At 40.8% G+C, this 17,222-nt stretch overlaps 2 protein-coding genes across 2 annotated transcripts; both read right to left on the bottom strand.

Moving 5' to 3' along the window:
* Positions 1-333: 333 nt before the first annotated feature.
* LOC137281900 (uncharacterized) lies at positions 334-1,719 on the bottom strand. Its single transcript, XM_067813614.1, has one exon. The coding sequence runs from the start codon at positions 1,717-1,719 to the stop codon at positions 334-336; it is 1,386 nt and encodes a 461-aa protein (XP_067669715.1).
* An 8,825-nt stretch (positions 1,720-10,544) lies between these two features.
* LOC137281893 (probable glutamate receptor) lies at positions 10,545-17,222 on the bottom strand. The gene is made up of 9 exons (XM_067813601.1): positions 17,020-17,222; positions 15,382-15,516; positions 15,073-15,261; positions 14,678-14,781; positions 14,118-14,202; positions 13,705-14,029; positions 13,047-13,264; positions 12,344-12,609; positions 10,545-11,984 (listed from the first exon to the last, which is right to left on the bottom strand). The coding sequence occupies exons 1-9, from the start codon at positions 17,170-17,172 to the stop codon at positions 11,777-11,779; spliced, it is 1,683 nt and encodes a 560-aa protein (XP_067669702.1). The 5' UTR covers positions 17,173-17,222; the 3' UTR covers positions 10,545-11,776.

The following is a 17,222-nucleotide window of genomic DNA, read 5'->3' as shown; positions in this document are numbered from 1 at the left end:
AGGATGGTAAGCGTGTAATGTCAGACAAAAAAACCCCGCTGTTTACAAAATGATATACAAAATATCAATTGCCTCACGTCGTATTGACTAGGAAATCGCGTAGAATAGAATTAGCCTTGCTGTTCTGCTGTATACTTTTGTTAATCAACCTTTGCACGGGATAACGTATAATTGTGCAATAACTGAACAGAAATTCCCTCTAAATATTCACCTCCGTGATAAAGGGGTCGTCAACTAAACTGCTTCTGTCAGAGATTGTTATTGTGATTTCATACCTGTGATTGAATGAGTCAGGCGTTCCTTTAATTAATGGTAACATACGGATCGTAGAGTTCAAGGAATCAAGCACATGAGCAAAGCAGACTCCTTCTTCATATTGACAGACTGGAGAGTATACGGCACAGTGTTATTTGTCACATCAACTGCACCTACAATAAGAGTAAGAAAGCCACTGTAGTAGATAGTGCCTCTATATAGTCCAACATTCATAGGAATGGTGTTCAGAGTGGTGACCTCTGTACTCTCAGAATTGGACACAGTCATCTTCATCAGTTTCTCCTCCTTACCATAATACAGCACACCTGCAGTCTGATCCAGGGTTATGGCGTACATTCGATTTCCCCTGTCTAGTGTTATCGGACCTTGACCATCATACGTCACAGTGAACACCTTTTCTACATCACTTACATATATCCTCTTCCGCCTGGTATCAAGAGTTATTTGCCTAGGATGACTTGCGTACCTTGTTAAGTCAATGATGGAAGCGAGGTCTTCCCCCTGGGTAGACATGCAGCTGATTGTGAATCGTGGTTCAGTGGTGGACATGAATATGATGTCCCGGTCTTCATCCACTGCCATGCCATATGTTTCTACACCTTCTCTTAATACCGTCACGTTACGTGTATCTAGGGTAGATGACACTATCTTATAAGGGCTGTGTGACCCTATGAGAAGTTTCCTTGTCTTTGATATATATGCAATACACGTGACATGCGTCATGGTGTGGTACTGATATATGCTCAGGGAGTTATTGTGAATGTTGAGTTGACGGAACGGATGTGGGGTATATGACCATCCTGGAGCAATCAGGATCCTTCTTTTCTCCTCTTCTGGTCTTGGTGTAGAAGCAACAACGGTTTTGTTCAGTCGCGATAACTGTATTTGACACGTCTCATTTAAATCTTCCAACTGTTCATTCCGAGTCTTGAGATCAGCTACATTAACAGCACACGTCAGTAGCTCTTTTTCTAGTCTAATATTATCTCTGACACAGATGTCATGCAAATTCTCTCGATATGTCGTCTTCAGGAGAGATTCCTGAAATACGGCCGTTTCTCCCTGGAAGTCTCTGAGCGATTTTGAGACTTGATGAAACTGCCTCCTCATCTGGTGGTAGCCTTGTTTCAGATGCCGCAATTCAGACACAACCTGACTTTTCACCATGTCTTGTAGAGACTCCCCTTGTAGAATCTCGGCCATGGCTTCTTTCACTTCATCCCGTATGTTTTCCTTCAACTCAGCTCTCAATGATGTCCCTGTGACATCTATGGTGTCAAGTACCTTCTTCTCCATACGAAGTATATTCATCTTATTATCCATCAGGTCCGCTTCAAACTGTTTCAGCTTGTTCAGTACCGACACCATACCACCCTGGCCACAACAAGAACAGATGAGGGAGGCACATGTCAACAACCATGGTAGATGCATAAAATCGACCATCTTTAAGACTGTCAGTATCTGAGGTGTCCTCGTCCGTTAGAGAGAGGTAAACGTGTCCCCCTGGGTATGGTTCGAATATTTTCCAGCGAGTGACTGGTACAGGTATATACTGACTGTGCTATCACACAGTAATTAGGGTTGAAGGTCGTTTGGCTACCCGCGTTATGTGTCTCGTAATATGAGAACGCTCACGTATCACTATATACATAACAGCTCTATGTACTGTATATAACATAACAGCTGAATACAGGTCTATCGCTTGTGGTCTATGCATGTCACGTTGCTTTGCAAAAGTACCCACGTAGGCGAAAACAACCATACAGGGTTACTCCTCAGGAACATAAGACGGGGGCGGGGGGGGGGGGGGGGAGGGGAGTAGTCCATGCCAGACCAAACGGAAACACAACCACAAACGCAGAGACTCACATACAAAAATACAGAAGAAAACAAATAGAACTGAACTTTTAGTTTCACTCAGGCTACAAAACTGCAGCATAAGAGATACACGAATAGTGTTTACATATGTGAACAACACATGTACATACGAACACACAGACACACACAAAGAAACACACGCACGCATTCAAACACACACGATCACACTCAGACACACATAAACACATGGACACAGACACACTCACATGCACGCACATTTCACGTGATATGAGCGCACCCATCTTGACAGAAAACATTCAATACAAATACATGTCATTCCTCCCTAACGTTAAACCTACTTCGGCCTTGCGAGCCTGTCAACATCGGTGTTTACGAAGAGACTAGGCGATAAACAAACATTGACATGAAGATTACAGAGTCCAGCGCAGCAGGGTCGCGTTAGACCCGGAGACTCCAGATGACATCGTGCATATTTTACAACTCATGACCAGACTGTTTGGAGGTACGTCAGATGGAGCTAATACCCAATTACCTGAACATTCATACGAGATGTTTGTTGGTTTGCACCACGATTTGAATATTTTGGACAGCTGTTGAAAGTATAGACGAGGCCAGTTGAAAGTACATCTTCATAACAAACAGTGTGAGCGGCAATCTGCCTTACTGGCAGAAAACAAACCTGGTGTCGTCTTGTCGACTCAATGACATTGTGATATCAGTTCGACTCCGGGTGCCCCACATTCTCCGGAACCTCAATGTACCATCCGAATGGTCATCACCTTCCGAAATCTTATATCACAGACACAGCAACATGTAGCACGTACGGTCTACAAGCGGAAGGACTCACCATTTTGTAGAGTTGACTACACAAGGAGTATAAGACCGTAGGTTCGAACCCCGGTTTGCATCAGTTATGTTTCTACGTTTGCCATCACCGTATCAGTGGTCCTTTTGTGTTTAACGTCTATACGTCTGAGGCCGTCTCTCCCCACATTGTCGCCGCGATTAACTGCATAAATTGCCGATGCGCCGTTAAGTAATATGTATTCACTTGAAGTTTAAGACATGCCCTTCTCAGCAGACTTTAGTGGACCTTCATCGGATATTTGCAGATATAAAAAATATTTGTGAGTTCAACCCCAAGTTCACCTTGATGATATTTGTATGTTTGTCAGTCCCAAGTTCACCTTGATAATATTTGTATGTTTGTCAGTCCCAAGTTCACCGTGATAATATTTGTATGTTTGTCAGTCCCAAGTTCACCTTGATGATATTTGTATGTTTGTCAGTCCCAAGTTCACCTTGATAATATTTGTATGTTTGTCAGTCCCAAGTTCACCTTGATAATATTTGTATGTTTGTCAGTCCCAAGTTCACCTTGATGATATTTGTATGTTTGTCAGTCCCAAGTTCACCTTGATGATATTTGTATGTTTCTCAGTCCCAAGTTCACCTTGATAATATTTGTATGTTTCTCAGTCCCAAGTTCAAAGTGGTTACTGCCAGAGCTGTATGACTGCAGATTTAATCACATCTAAAGTTGAGTCTCTGCGTTTCCAGATCCCAGTTGAACACACTTACTATAAAAGCAAATGACAGGCCATTGCGACTTTGCCACGTGAAACATCATAACTATCAGTGTTTTCCACTAAGTACAGACATAATGGATATAATGGACTATATTTCGTCTCTGGGACGCACAATAAAAATGACTAAACTAACTTCTCGGCGATCAGGATATAAACTCACGTGGAAAAGAAACGTCCCCAAAATATCTTTGATTGTCATTTTCTTTTAAAACTCTCGCCTATCGCCTGAACACTCAATGTGATGATATGTCAAAATAATGCATGGGTTGCACGTGCATTGCGAGAAAAATGACTAAAATCAGTAAAATTACCCGTATGTACAGAAAACTACCCGTGTGATCGTGGGGTATAAAATGCACCCCAAAATGTTGGGGGGATTTGTGGGGACAGGAACACTGATCTGATTACTATAGCCGGTAATCTGATGAGATTCTGCAACCCGTCGTTGTTCCTTTCCTTCGACAGAATCCGAGAACGATGTTTCAACAAGACAACGCCACCCCTAACACTGAGGTCATAACCAGGAACTTTCTACACGTCTTCGACAACGTCAACAGCCTCCATTGACGATGCAGGACTTGAGTCTTGCTTTGCAGGAAGAATGGCGCCAGATCCCTATTCATGTGATTAGGAGACTTACAACCTCTGTCCAACGTCGTGTTAGGTCCCTTGTTGCATCATGAGGTGGGCACACCCGATATTAGGTCGTTTCTTTTGCACGTGAGTTTATTTCCTGATGTAAACATAAAGATTACATGTATCGGAACACTATTACACCTGATAACTTTCTATGGCCCTTATATGTCTTGCGAGGACCATTCAACTTTGTTGTCCTTGTCCTGGACGACCCTGATACATGCTCCTTCACGTGAGTTCTCCTATAGAATTCAACATGTCACTGCGATATACACTGACAAAATGAGAAGCATGACCGTGCATGTGCTGTTCGTCCATGACCACACTTGTGACATTCGCGTACTAAATCTGATATTTGCACTGACAGAGTATCTCGTCACAATTAAGCGGACAATATAGGCAATTGCTTAAGGGTGGTACCAGGTGTGCTCAAACAAAAGAGCGTATGCTGTCCCACTATTGTCACAAACGTATGTATGTTACAGTCACATTGTGAAATCAGTCTAAATATGCCTAAATATTTCACCTCCTAGACGATATGTCCGAGCTTGATATAATTTGTAAGTTAAAAGATCACGGTGTGACAAATTGAAAGATTGTTCCATATGGAAAAGTGAAATGCCGATTAAAAAGTCAAAACTACTCAGAACATTCGTTACAATGCAGCTTGTACTTGTACGTTCCTGTATTCCTAATGGTTCCTATGTCCCTGTAACTAAAAGATCAGCAGTGTTAACATCATCTATTTCCTGTCAAACAAATTCGACATGGATAAATGTCATCAATCCTGAACCCTCCAGCAAACTACTGCTGAGCTGTCTTCAGCTAAACAGATTCCCGTGTCATTCCCTTTTTATGTACCTTGAAATGAACGAATAGGGACACGGAATGATTCAGCGCCAAATTCACAATCCATAAATGGAAAAAATGCGTTATCCACAATTATATAAAACTGACTCTTCTCAAAGCAGTTAAACGGGTAGAGTATCCAAAGGTTCTGATGATCCCATCAAGCTGTATAACAAGTTTGGATCATTTGAAGGGATAGATGTTTCAGAGAGAATCCCCGAGAGAACAGCATGTTTGTCGCCTAAACGTAATGGGCGAGCGAGATCTCCAACTAATCCTCCTAAGAGACGAATAGTTCCCAACCTCTGATTCAGTGAAACCGCAGGGGATTGAGGAATGACTTCAGTGAAATACAGGAGCTCATACAAGATCTTAACCCGTCAGCATAACGTCTCCTAGAGACATACCTAAATAAATACATATAATTTTAATTGGAGACACTATAGTGATTATCACTCTTTTTCTCCTGCTCGAGATATAGCTACCGGGGCCGGGGCACTTCTATTTTTGTTATCAGGGCGTCATACATAGCCTTGCTACTCTAAGTACATATTTGCAAAATGTTGCTGATCGTCTGACTCTGCACATGGCGCTGACATTGTGCAGCTTATATATACCCCCCCCCCCCCCCCCCCCCCCCCCCACTTCAAACATTCAACAGCGAGATCGTCAAAATCCATATGATCAACTTCCGAAGCCATGTCTCATCATGAGCGATCTTAACGGACGCAACCCACTTTGGGGAAGAGTCAACACAGGTAAAATCATCGAGGAATTCATAGCCCATAATAATTTATGTATTTTCAATGACGATTCAGCCACATATTTATATCATGCTAGAGGATCATATTCTATTGGAGACCCACTTGTTTTAAGCATTGACTTTGTGATACTGGTGGATGGAGAGCTCGGATGATGAACCATATTACACTAACCATGGCTTATGAACCAATTTGTATAAAGTAAAACTAAACCTAAGCCTGATGCTTCAAAACAACAAAGTGGGAGAGCCCCAAGAGGGTTACAAAATAGAATTCACTCGTTCAACAAATACTTGTTTGGTACTTGGAAACAAATGACCTTATAACAATGTCCAGTGTGGTCTCCGTAAAACAACAGAAGTATTGTCGACCATTTAGTGCCTTTGGAATCTTCTAATTAATAAACAACACGCTGTGTCTATCTTTTTTGATCTTGAAAAGGCATATGACACTACGTGGAAATATGGCATTTTAAGAGATTTACATGGCTTCGGACTGTGAGGCCGTTTGCCTCAATTTATTGCTAACTTTTCAACTGACAGACAATTTCAAGTCCGAGTGGGTAGTCCCTTAAAACTAAATGTCTGAAGGCACTTGTTGAAAGTGGTTTCAAATTCTAAATAGGGAGGTGATCAAGCTACCCTCCTCCGTCTATATCAATCACTGGTCCATTCTAAACTTGATTATGGCTTCGTCGTCTATGGTGGAGCCTGAAACAGCAACCTACAACTGTTAGATTTTGTCCACCACCAAGGTCTAATACATTGTCTTCGGTCCTTTAGAACCTCTCCTGGTGGCAGTCTCTACGTTTATCCCGACGAACCATCTCTTACAGAAAGCCGTATTTAATTTAGCTGTACAATACATTGCCAAATTACACTCTAATGACTCTAACCCTGCCTATAAATGTGTCTTCAGTCCTCTCTATGAAAATCTGTGCAACAAAAGTCTTTCTTGTTCCGCCTATTGGGTTCAAAATTAAGCTATTTATTGCTGTTGCTGGCAATGATCTGGAAAATGTAGCTCCTTCCCGACTTCTTTTTTCTCCTCCTTGGCAATTGGTCAGGTCATAAGTTGACCTACCATTAGCTAAGAAATCAGAAACTAATGAATAACAATATAAACAAGGATATCATAAATTAATATGTAAATATAACACATGCAAATCCTTTTAACAATAACTTCTAGAATACCGGACAACAGTTCTATTTTTAAGCAGGAACTAAGGCCATATTAACGGCTCTTAAATATATTCATAGACACCCAAAATTTACGAAACTACATATATTAATCCGACTCTCTTTCTTGCCTTCAGGCTATGTAAACATCCACTGTTAATAGAAAATTTCGAATTGTATAATGATCTTGTTACTGGCCAATGCGACCTCGCCTTTTGTTGGTTACCAAGACATGTTGATATTTCTGGGAATACAATGGCTGATACTGCTGCCCAGGCGGCACTCAACAAATCTATGACACCCCTATTCCAAAAGCCAGATTAGAAAGCTAGCATTAGAACTTACATCAGTGATCTGATTCAAAAGCAGTGGGACACTCAAGTAGGTGTCAATAAAACACATGAAATAAAACCTTATATTGGTTATATCTACCTGGGTTGTCTGCCCCGATTTGAGGAGGTCATTATGCGACGATGTCGCATTGGCCATACACCTTACACTCAAAATATCTGTTAAAAGATCCGCTTTTTTATCACTTGTGATGACAGAGTCATGGTCAAGCGTCTCCTGTTTGACTATGTTGACTTTTCCATCATACGGGATAAAATATTTCAGTGTCAAAACTGTGAATGATCTTTTTGCTACTGCTCACTTTCATTTCATTCTTGGCTTTCTAAAGGAAATTGGTTTAGTTAATGAATTTTGATCAATAGTTTCTGTAGACAGGTGGCTTTTTATGATTGGTAGTTTTTGACTAGTAACTTAGATTGTTAGTGGCTGTGCCCTCAAAGGGGGTGAAAGTATCGCAAAATTATTGTTCCCCTGCGAGTATACGCAAGACACAAAGAAGCCAGAAGAGTGTTGTTATAACAAAGTGGGTTTATGTACAGAATTATTTTAACAAGTGATATGCGTGTGGAATTTGATAGCCCTGATCTCCGTTTATCGCTGGTTTCATCTTCTTGATGTGGCCGCCGAAGACCCGGGTTCGATTCCCCACATGGGTACAATGTGTGAGGCCCATTTTCTGGTGTCCCCCGCCGTGATATCGCTGGAATATTGCTAAAAGCGGCGTAAAACCAAACTCACTGACTCGCTCACTCTTCATGTGGCGTGCCTCTTCTAGTTTGCGGATTTGTGTCTAGTTTGATTGGATCTTTTCTAAGATTTTCATTTTATCCACAAATCATAGTCCTCATTCTTCATCTACTCAACTTCTAAACTGCCTATCAAAGAAGCAAATACATACTTATTAGTTACATATAGTGGTTTTACTGTCCTTCGTTCACAGGGTTTTGTATATGACACGTATGTATTATAAATTTAGATCTAACCTTAGTAACGATATGATGTGACTTTAAATCTTAATTCACTCACTCACCAATTTACTCCTGGGTGAACAGTGGTTATTTTGAACAAAGTCACTAGTCGAAGGTGAGACCAAATGTATCTCGTGTGTTTCGTTGTGGGGCAAGACTGCTAAACTTGGTCACTCGTCCAAGGACTCTGTGTGGCGTTTTCGTGGTGTGAGCATGACCCACACAAACTTCATACCTACCTACTAAGTATATTCCAGCTTAAGCCTGAATAAGAAGGTATGTTTATATGACTTTGTAAGATATATGAGTATAGATATACCACTCGTCAACTAACTGAGAACTAGAATTTTCCTTTGACTTGCAATATAAACCTAAAGTGTGCTTCTCACAAAGTATATATTAGGTCATGTCGTGTTTTCCCCGCATAACCGCATTTGAGGATTTTGTTTTGGAGGGACAGAGTTTACTTTTCGTTAGTAAGACCGCTTCCCATGGCTTACTTTTCCTAACTTTATACGAACATCAACATTCAAATGATACACGAGTGTTTGAAATCAATTGAAAAATATCGTTCAAGATTAAATTGAATTTCACAATAGAAAGTTTTCCCGACGCGGGATTGGAACCGCAATTCTCTCATCCACTGGGAGACGCTCTAACGCACGGTCACCGGGCCGTCGAGGGTGTAGGGGTTAAATTATCTACTTATAGTTACTGTCATTAAATTGATTTTACGTGAGCACAGCCATATAATACATTAGACATATGTATCCAAGATGGAAGTGAGATGAAAGTAGGGGTGTGGCATGAATTTTAACATCGCCATTCAGATTGTTATACCTGCAGAGGAACGCATATATGTATGTCAGTATGCGTTCCTTTGTGCACACACGCACTCGTGTACAGACAAACACACGAGCACGTCACTGGGTAGATACCATGTTAAACATCGTCGGATAAGAAACATGGAGAACATACAAATATCTAAACATTCTTGCCCAGTCTAAAACAGAAGTTCTCGAATTTTTAGACATATGACTTTCTACGTGAATCAAGTCTTATTCATCATCATGTTCAGACACAGCTCTATTGCTAATGGATATTAAGTGCGAAGCAGAACTCGATCGGCGCCTAAAAGGAAAACGATGCCACAACCACATAGTTCTGTGTAAGGAAAGCTCTAAAAGATAGGATGTGAAAATACCATTATTTAATGATGGTGTAATAGGTCAAGCAGCTATGAAGATTATGTGAATTCTTGACTGATCAGAACTGATAAATGTAGCGTATGCATTACACATCAAGGCCTTGGCTGTACACTTACGTGTAACAGGAACTTCCCCATGTAAATTAATCTCTCCCAAACAACAGTGGCAAACAGAAAAAGTATGTTCAAGACTTTATAAACCCGCGAAGGTCCCAGGGTAGAATAGGCCTTCAGCAGCCCATGCTTCCATGAAAGGCGACTATGCTTGTTGTAAGAGGCGACTAGCGGGATCGGGTGGTCAGGCTCGCTGACTTGGTTGACAAATGTCATCGTTTCCCAATTGCGCAAATCGATCATCATGCTGTTAATCACTGGACTGGCTTTTTCCAGACTCACTTATTTACACGCCGCCGCCATATAGCTGAAATATTGCTGAATGCGGCGTAAAACTAAACTCACTCACTCAGTCATTCAAGGCTGTATTTCAGTAAAATATATATATTTTACAATTCGGTAGAGTATCATAGAGATCAGGCTTGATTCTACATGTTTATAGGCTAAGTTTACATACGATGGTTGGTCGCTCTCGTTTCGGGCACATTCCAACCTACACATCGCAGCATGAAAAGTTCTAAATGACAGGAAAATCTCTACTAACGCTTTTACCATCTCCTGCGTTAAGGCAATCCTCGACACGACGTTGCACACAGTTGAAAAGTCGTATGATCACGTGATGTGCTACCTTAACCATTGTCCCTGCAGGTCTGCGTACTTTCCAAGCACAGGAAGCGGAATACCAGCCCCAGTTTCGCATCAAATGTCACCTACTTGAAAATATCCTTAAACATATTAGTATACGTTATGGTGTTAAAAATGACAGCACTAAATACTTAAAGCTGAGGTCAGTTTAATTACTGAATTCAAGTGCTCTTCACATACGGGTACCTTTCTGCACGTGCGGGAAGTTTTGGCGCTCAAAGTAAATTTTACCGCAGAAGACATGTAGCAGGTGCATTTCCTTCACTACAATGTTAATGTGTGCTTGTCAGTTGTGCACCCAAATATTATTCACGTATATGGCCACTTGCACGACAATATATCAATAATATTTTATTTTAGCTCGTGAATGTATGTACTGGGACACAGAACGCTTTTCTTACAATAGGGACACAAGGTGTAACTAGATAAATGTCATAAAAATACCACATGATTACACAATGCCATTTTAGAAAGTGGTCAAATGCAACATATGTCATATTGGGATTTCACTTTCTTATTAAAGTACAAACTTCTAGTATTTATTTTGTTGAGTCCCATCCGGGATTCGAAACCGCACCCTCAGTCAGGCACCTAATCGCTAGCGCACCTTCCATGAAAAAATGGAATTTTGAGAACGAATAGTCTGGATCAAACACTTTTTAAACCTCTCTGGCTACTGTAACTTTGATCAAAAAAACCCCTGATCAACAGAGATCAAGGTTACTTCATCCCCTCTGCATACGATGAACTCAACCACTTGTTTACTTGTATAAACTCACGTACTTACGTACGTACCTACGCATGTATGTGTGCATGTATGTATGTATGTGTGTGCGTGTGCGTGCGTGTATGTATGAACGGGAAAGAAGGAGGGAGGGATGGGAGGGAGGGATGCATGCATGTGTAATTTTCTCACAATCTTTGCGCATACTTCAGAGACACTGTTGATCATTGACTTGAATCTGTGTCATCTGTACTAATAAACGCGCAATACCATGCTCATTAATAACACACCACCTGTGTCATAGAGCATGAAGGGATAAAATGTATTTCAGATTAGAAATGCTTTGAGTAGAGAGTCTTATATGGTGCAACACGTGGTATGGAGTAACTGAAATAGGCATACCTGTTTGCAAAAAATAATGAAATCCTTGTTTATAACATAGTTTAGTGGCTGATATTCTACCCAACAGAATCAAACAATACTCAATTCTTTTATAACACTCTCCGTACTGTACTTGTTGCTAAGTTCCTAAAGTTTATACATTGGTATGTGACGACACAAACGTCTATTGTGTCTAAACTGGATTTACCGCTATAGCAGTAATAGTGATGTACATATTCGTTTACAGAGGATATTCCATCAGTTTTTGTTAACACAGTAGTTGAAGAAACATTCGGCTCCTAATATTACAAAGCCTACCGTAATTCCAGAAGCACACATGACCCATACACTCCGAAGGGTACTGATATCTATCTCCGGCCTTGTTGGTACGTATTCCTCACGCTGTGTGTTGTACCACTTTCTTGACAAGGCTTCCAATACACCGTTATCATACAGACGAATGAGTCTGAAAATAGAAACAAAAACACTTAGATTTGTTTTACATAGCACAATATCGGAATGAATATATATATATATATATATATGTATATATATATATATATAGATAGATAGATAGATAGATAGATAGATAGATAGATAGATAGATAGATAGATAGATAGATAGAGTTATGGTTATAGGTATAGGAATGTAGCTAGTTTGTAAGTCAGTGCATATTCTGATTTCCTGTTTATATCTCCGTACATTACACACTTCATCGTCAACACATCTCAGTGAGGACTACAATTACAATCACAAGTGGAACCAAGGTGTGTATCAGTGGCTAATATCATTGAACTATAAATATAAACATAATTTGTACTTACTTGTCTGTGAATATCTCTGCAAGAGGTGAATTGAGAGGAAAGGGCAGGCTCATATCAATTGGACCAAGACCACATTTCATCCTTCGTAGGTTATTAATTGAAGCTTCCATACCATCAATGGTGACAGAATAGGTTATCAACGCGTAGTAGCCAGACTGTAGGAGCATCTTGTAGTGACGATCTTCATCCAGAGCGTTTCCCATGTTTGCAGATCGGGTGGCCAACACCTTTGTCCAGATTTTCTTACTCACACTATCATTGGAATTCTGGAAAGCGTCCAGAAAGTATAATTTGGATATCAGTTAATATAAGCTGGTTGTATATGTGGGGCTTGAGGAACTTCGTGTTAAATCCGTGACACCATATTACATTCACAAACTGTCATCAATAAATATTGAAAGCGATAAACATCTGGATATTAATTCGCCTTCACCAGATAAAATATCCCCTCCAATTTTCATGGTGCGTAATCAGAATAGTATAACATTCTTGGTAACAGATTTCATACACATGGTGTGAAAAGAGGGCAAAACGTACAGCTGTGAATATATGGACGAGAATCCACCTAAGAAGACAGGAGCCCCCATGTATGGTTTCCTTGCATGTGTATCTCTGCCTAAAGTATGACACGGAGGAGTCCATGCATGAGTCCATGCATGAGCCCATGCAGTTATACAGTTCACAAACAGTTGATGATACTGACCTTATACGTATCTTCAAAGGACGATCCTTTTCGAATTATTACTTTGAAGTCTTCACTTTCAGCAAGTTCTCCCATCGTATTAAACGGTGTTCTCTCTTTCACCACTGATATAATTGCAACCAGGTTACCTGTGTATACTGCAAGAATGGTGACACAAAACATCCACCAGCTGGCGTAAAGTATGCGGCCAGATCGGCTATGTGGGAGCTGCGGGGAACCTAGGAATGCAATGTTTCATGTTGTTAAAAATACTACTCAAACGGTGTTAACATATCTAATACTTTCATATGGCCTCAGATTAACCGTTGTCATAGGTGTTATTTAATATAAACCAGGGATGATGCTAGATCTCTGAAAATCAGCATTGTCCCTATGTTTGAATACCGTCATGTAGACCCGAGAAAATACGGGGTAGAACAGGCCTTCAGCAACCCATGCTTGCCATAAAAGGCGATGTTTGTCGTAAGAGGAGACTAACGGGATCGGGTGGTCAGGCTCCCTGACCTGGTTGACACATGTTATCGGTTCCCAATTGGGAAGATCACTGCTCATGTTGTTGATCAATGGATTGCATTTTCAAGACTCGATTATTTACAGACCGCCACCATATGGCTGGAATATTACTGAGTGCGGCGTAAAACTAAACTCACTCACTCACCTTCATGTAGAGTCACAAGTACCGCCGTCATGACATGGCCAGATGTTGATGGAGGACATGCAGCAGACTCCTTAGCCTCAGTATGCTCTCCAATCCTGTATCGTCCCAGCAATGTGTGCAGTCCTATGCACCATGCCATTGTCATCAGTCCGCATACATACACTTCCCATTTAAATACAGACACCAACAACATCCAGTGGTTGTCATTAGCTGACAGTTTCCTATGGACGACTTGACACTCGGATTTGTACAGAATAGAAGGAAATGCAAAGGACTTGCTTCTCTTAAGGTTTATTCCGTAAGGTATACCACAAAGGTCGACCTCCTGTAAAACAAGTAGGAAATGATTGAATGTGATATGCTCCATGGATCTACATATGCAATCCGACGGAGTCTAAATATTCCATCCTTACATTTCGTGCAACCATACCAAGGAGACCGCTCCATGTTCCATTTAATTCACCCCAAGACTGGTCAGCTGGTTCGATCAGTTGATATCTGAAGCCAAATAGGAAGATATTGGTCATTGTAAATAACACATACTTGACGGAAGACAATTCGCATGACAGTGAAAGGGGAACGGACTACATATTGACATAATTACATCTAATTCTTATGTTTATTTTTCAGTTGCACTTTTCATTACTCCAGTTGTTATGGATCTTTGGTGAAATTGACAATCAAACAATTACACGATCCTTGAAGATCCGGGTTGGAAATTGTCCATGTTTGTAGCAAGAAGCCACGATCGAGATTGAGTGGTCGGCCTCAATGACTTTGTTATCGTATCTCATTTACGTGGATCAAAACAATGACCACTGGATTGTTTTTTTTTCGGATTCAAGAATTTATAGACCAATACCAAGTAGCTGGAATATTGCGCTAAACAACAAGCAAACATACAAACAAACACAAAGGAATAACAAATAAAAGACTGATACAAATAACGGAAATTGTTATTTATAAAACGTACGTGAAATTGAGATATTCACCCAGACTGTCAAACAGATCCGTGCAGACATGAGTGTACACAATGGAATCATTTGATGATGCTGTCCTCATGCAAAACTGTTCCCACTGCAGACAAGAAGAGTATATATCAGGAAAACTGTATTCTAAACCCATTTCGTTATGGTCATCTTTGAGCCACTTACACGAGAAAAGTGTTTTTTATGTTGAAGAGGTTATAGTTTCTGTGAATCTGTTTCACAGAAAATTTTAACTTAGATTTCTTTAACATATAATGTTAAGATACAGGGATAGCGTGGTCAATCGAACATGTTGTCCCAGTAAGATGGTTCAGTTTCGTCTTTCTGAAATATCTTTTTTCATTATCAAAGCATTTAAACTGTGGTTGCATATATTTACCTCCATGATGCCAATTTTCAGTTTTCTTCCATTTAACATGTATTTTGTATTGGGAAAGAGAGGAGCTACAAAGGCGGCGTACATTCTCCTGTTATTCGTCACGTTGCCGACTTGAGACCATTGTCGACCGTTGGGCTTCCACAGGAGAGTACTGACTTTCAAAGTAGAGCTACCAGATACACACTTTTCCTGAAAAATAAGTAAAACACTTCTTACGAAACAAAATAGAGTTCAACCCAGTAATCTTTAAATTTCCTCATTCAATGGTGGTTGCCCTGACTGGTCAAAATATGTCTCATGATATAATACCTTGACTGCTATCGCTATGTTGTCCAGATCAGCATGTACTTCTGATGACAGTGGCGGGTCCACTGTGAGGAAAAGCCATTTCGAAAAATGACGCAGCAGCGTTCTTTGTCCGTGTTCCTTGTCTTTTCTGGAGGCCTGTTGAAGGTAGAAGAAATCATGAATGTATACTAGGCACAAGATGCAACTGTATTCATATGAATTAGCATGTATATTTAAAATACATGTGCACACAAATACCTTTACCATACCTGACATATAAATGATTGGCTGAGCATTCTTCTATTATTTCTGTGTACCAAACTATCAATGCAGGACTCATATGATACTTCGTGGTATTAATTCTTTATCGTGAATAACAGTGAATCTCGTTTAGTGTACGGAAAGTACCGATGTTTTCGATGGTAAATCGATGGAAGGGAGATAACTCTAAGTCTGTTTTTCTTGTCGATTGACGAGTTACACGCTCCTGCCATTTATATCATAGTAATCCATACCAAAACGTTTCAGAAATCAGTTCTAACCGGACAGATGATCGAACTACTCCCAGAATCGGGAGCTGGCTGGTAGGCCATGTTGGCAAGTATTCACATTCAGGCACAGCACAGTAGCAGTTTTTTACTACATGTGTAGACTGAGTGCTTGTGCGGTGTTTTTTCACCGTGTACTATACTGAGTCATAAAAAGAAACAAAATGTAATTTGTAAAAATAATGAATAATTTTTCTCTGATGATACATCTATGTGAAATGGGATCCCTATCTTTCGACTCTAGAAAAACGTTAGCAAAACCCCCTCGCACCCATCCATTCGTCGGGCAAATGACGCTAGTGAGAAATCAGGTTTTGCAAGTGCAGTCGATCACGTGATCCTCGCATCGAAGTGTTCTTCATTTGCACGTGTTTGCATTGGACTCAAGAATTGAAAAAAAAACACTTTTAAACCACAGTTCCAACGGTACTTTAAATGCCACGATTGTCGAATATGCAACGTGGACGTGCCGTTGGCATGTTGCAAGCGGGAAGATCAGTTATTGACGTCGCAAGAGCAATGGGATGCAGCCGTCGTACTGTGTATGACTTCCGAGGTCGTCGACAACAAGCTGGCACCACTTCTGATCGCCAAAGGTCGGATCGTCCACGTGTGTCGTCACGAGCAGAAGACCGTCAAATCGTTCTGCGTCAACTACGTGACAGATTTCTGCCGGCTACACGAACCAGGGCTGAGATGTTTAGAGGTCGATTGGCCTCACAGACCATTCGAAATCGGTCGCGGGCTGCCAGTCTCCATTCTCGACGTCCATATTGTGGGCCAATATTGACGTCGTTTCATCAACGTCAACGTCTGCTGTGGGACCAACTTCACCTCCGATGGACCCAGAGAGACTGGAATCGAGTCGTCTTTAGCGATGAATGCAGGTTTACCCTCAGATTCGCGGACGGCAAGCATAGAGTTTGGAGACGACGTCGTGAACGGTACGCCCTATGTTGTGTACAGGAAGTCGACAGATTCGTGGACGGAAGTTGCATGGTCTCGGGTGCTGTAGGTATATGGGGTTTTTTTTCAGACGTGTGATCGTTCACACAATGTGACACCTTACCTGAATAATTTTGTAAACGTTCATGTAATACGTGAAACTTACGATGTCTGTTGTCCGTGTGAAGCAGTTGTTAATGCCGTCACAGAAGACGACAAAGTTGAATAATTTGCGATAAATGTTGATTTGGTTCTTCTTGAGAGTTTCCTCCATTAAGACAGTCAGACTCTCCTCAAAGGCTTGTATTTGGAAGAACATGACAGTCACACCATGCTGTGTTGTCCACTCCTCAATACTGTCATGTGTGT

Source organism: Haliotis asinina, chromosome 1 (genome assembly GCF_037392515.1).
Source record: "Haliotis asinina isolate JCU_RB_2024 chromosome 1, JCU_Hal_asi_v2, whole genome shotgun sequence".
NCBI lineage: Eukaryota > Metazoa > Mollusca > Gastropoda > Lepetellida > Haliotidae > Haliotis > Haliotis asinina.
The sequence above is the reverse complement of the archived record's forward strand: the minus strand, read 5'-3'. Positions and strand labels throughout refer to the sequence as shown.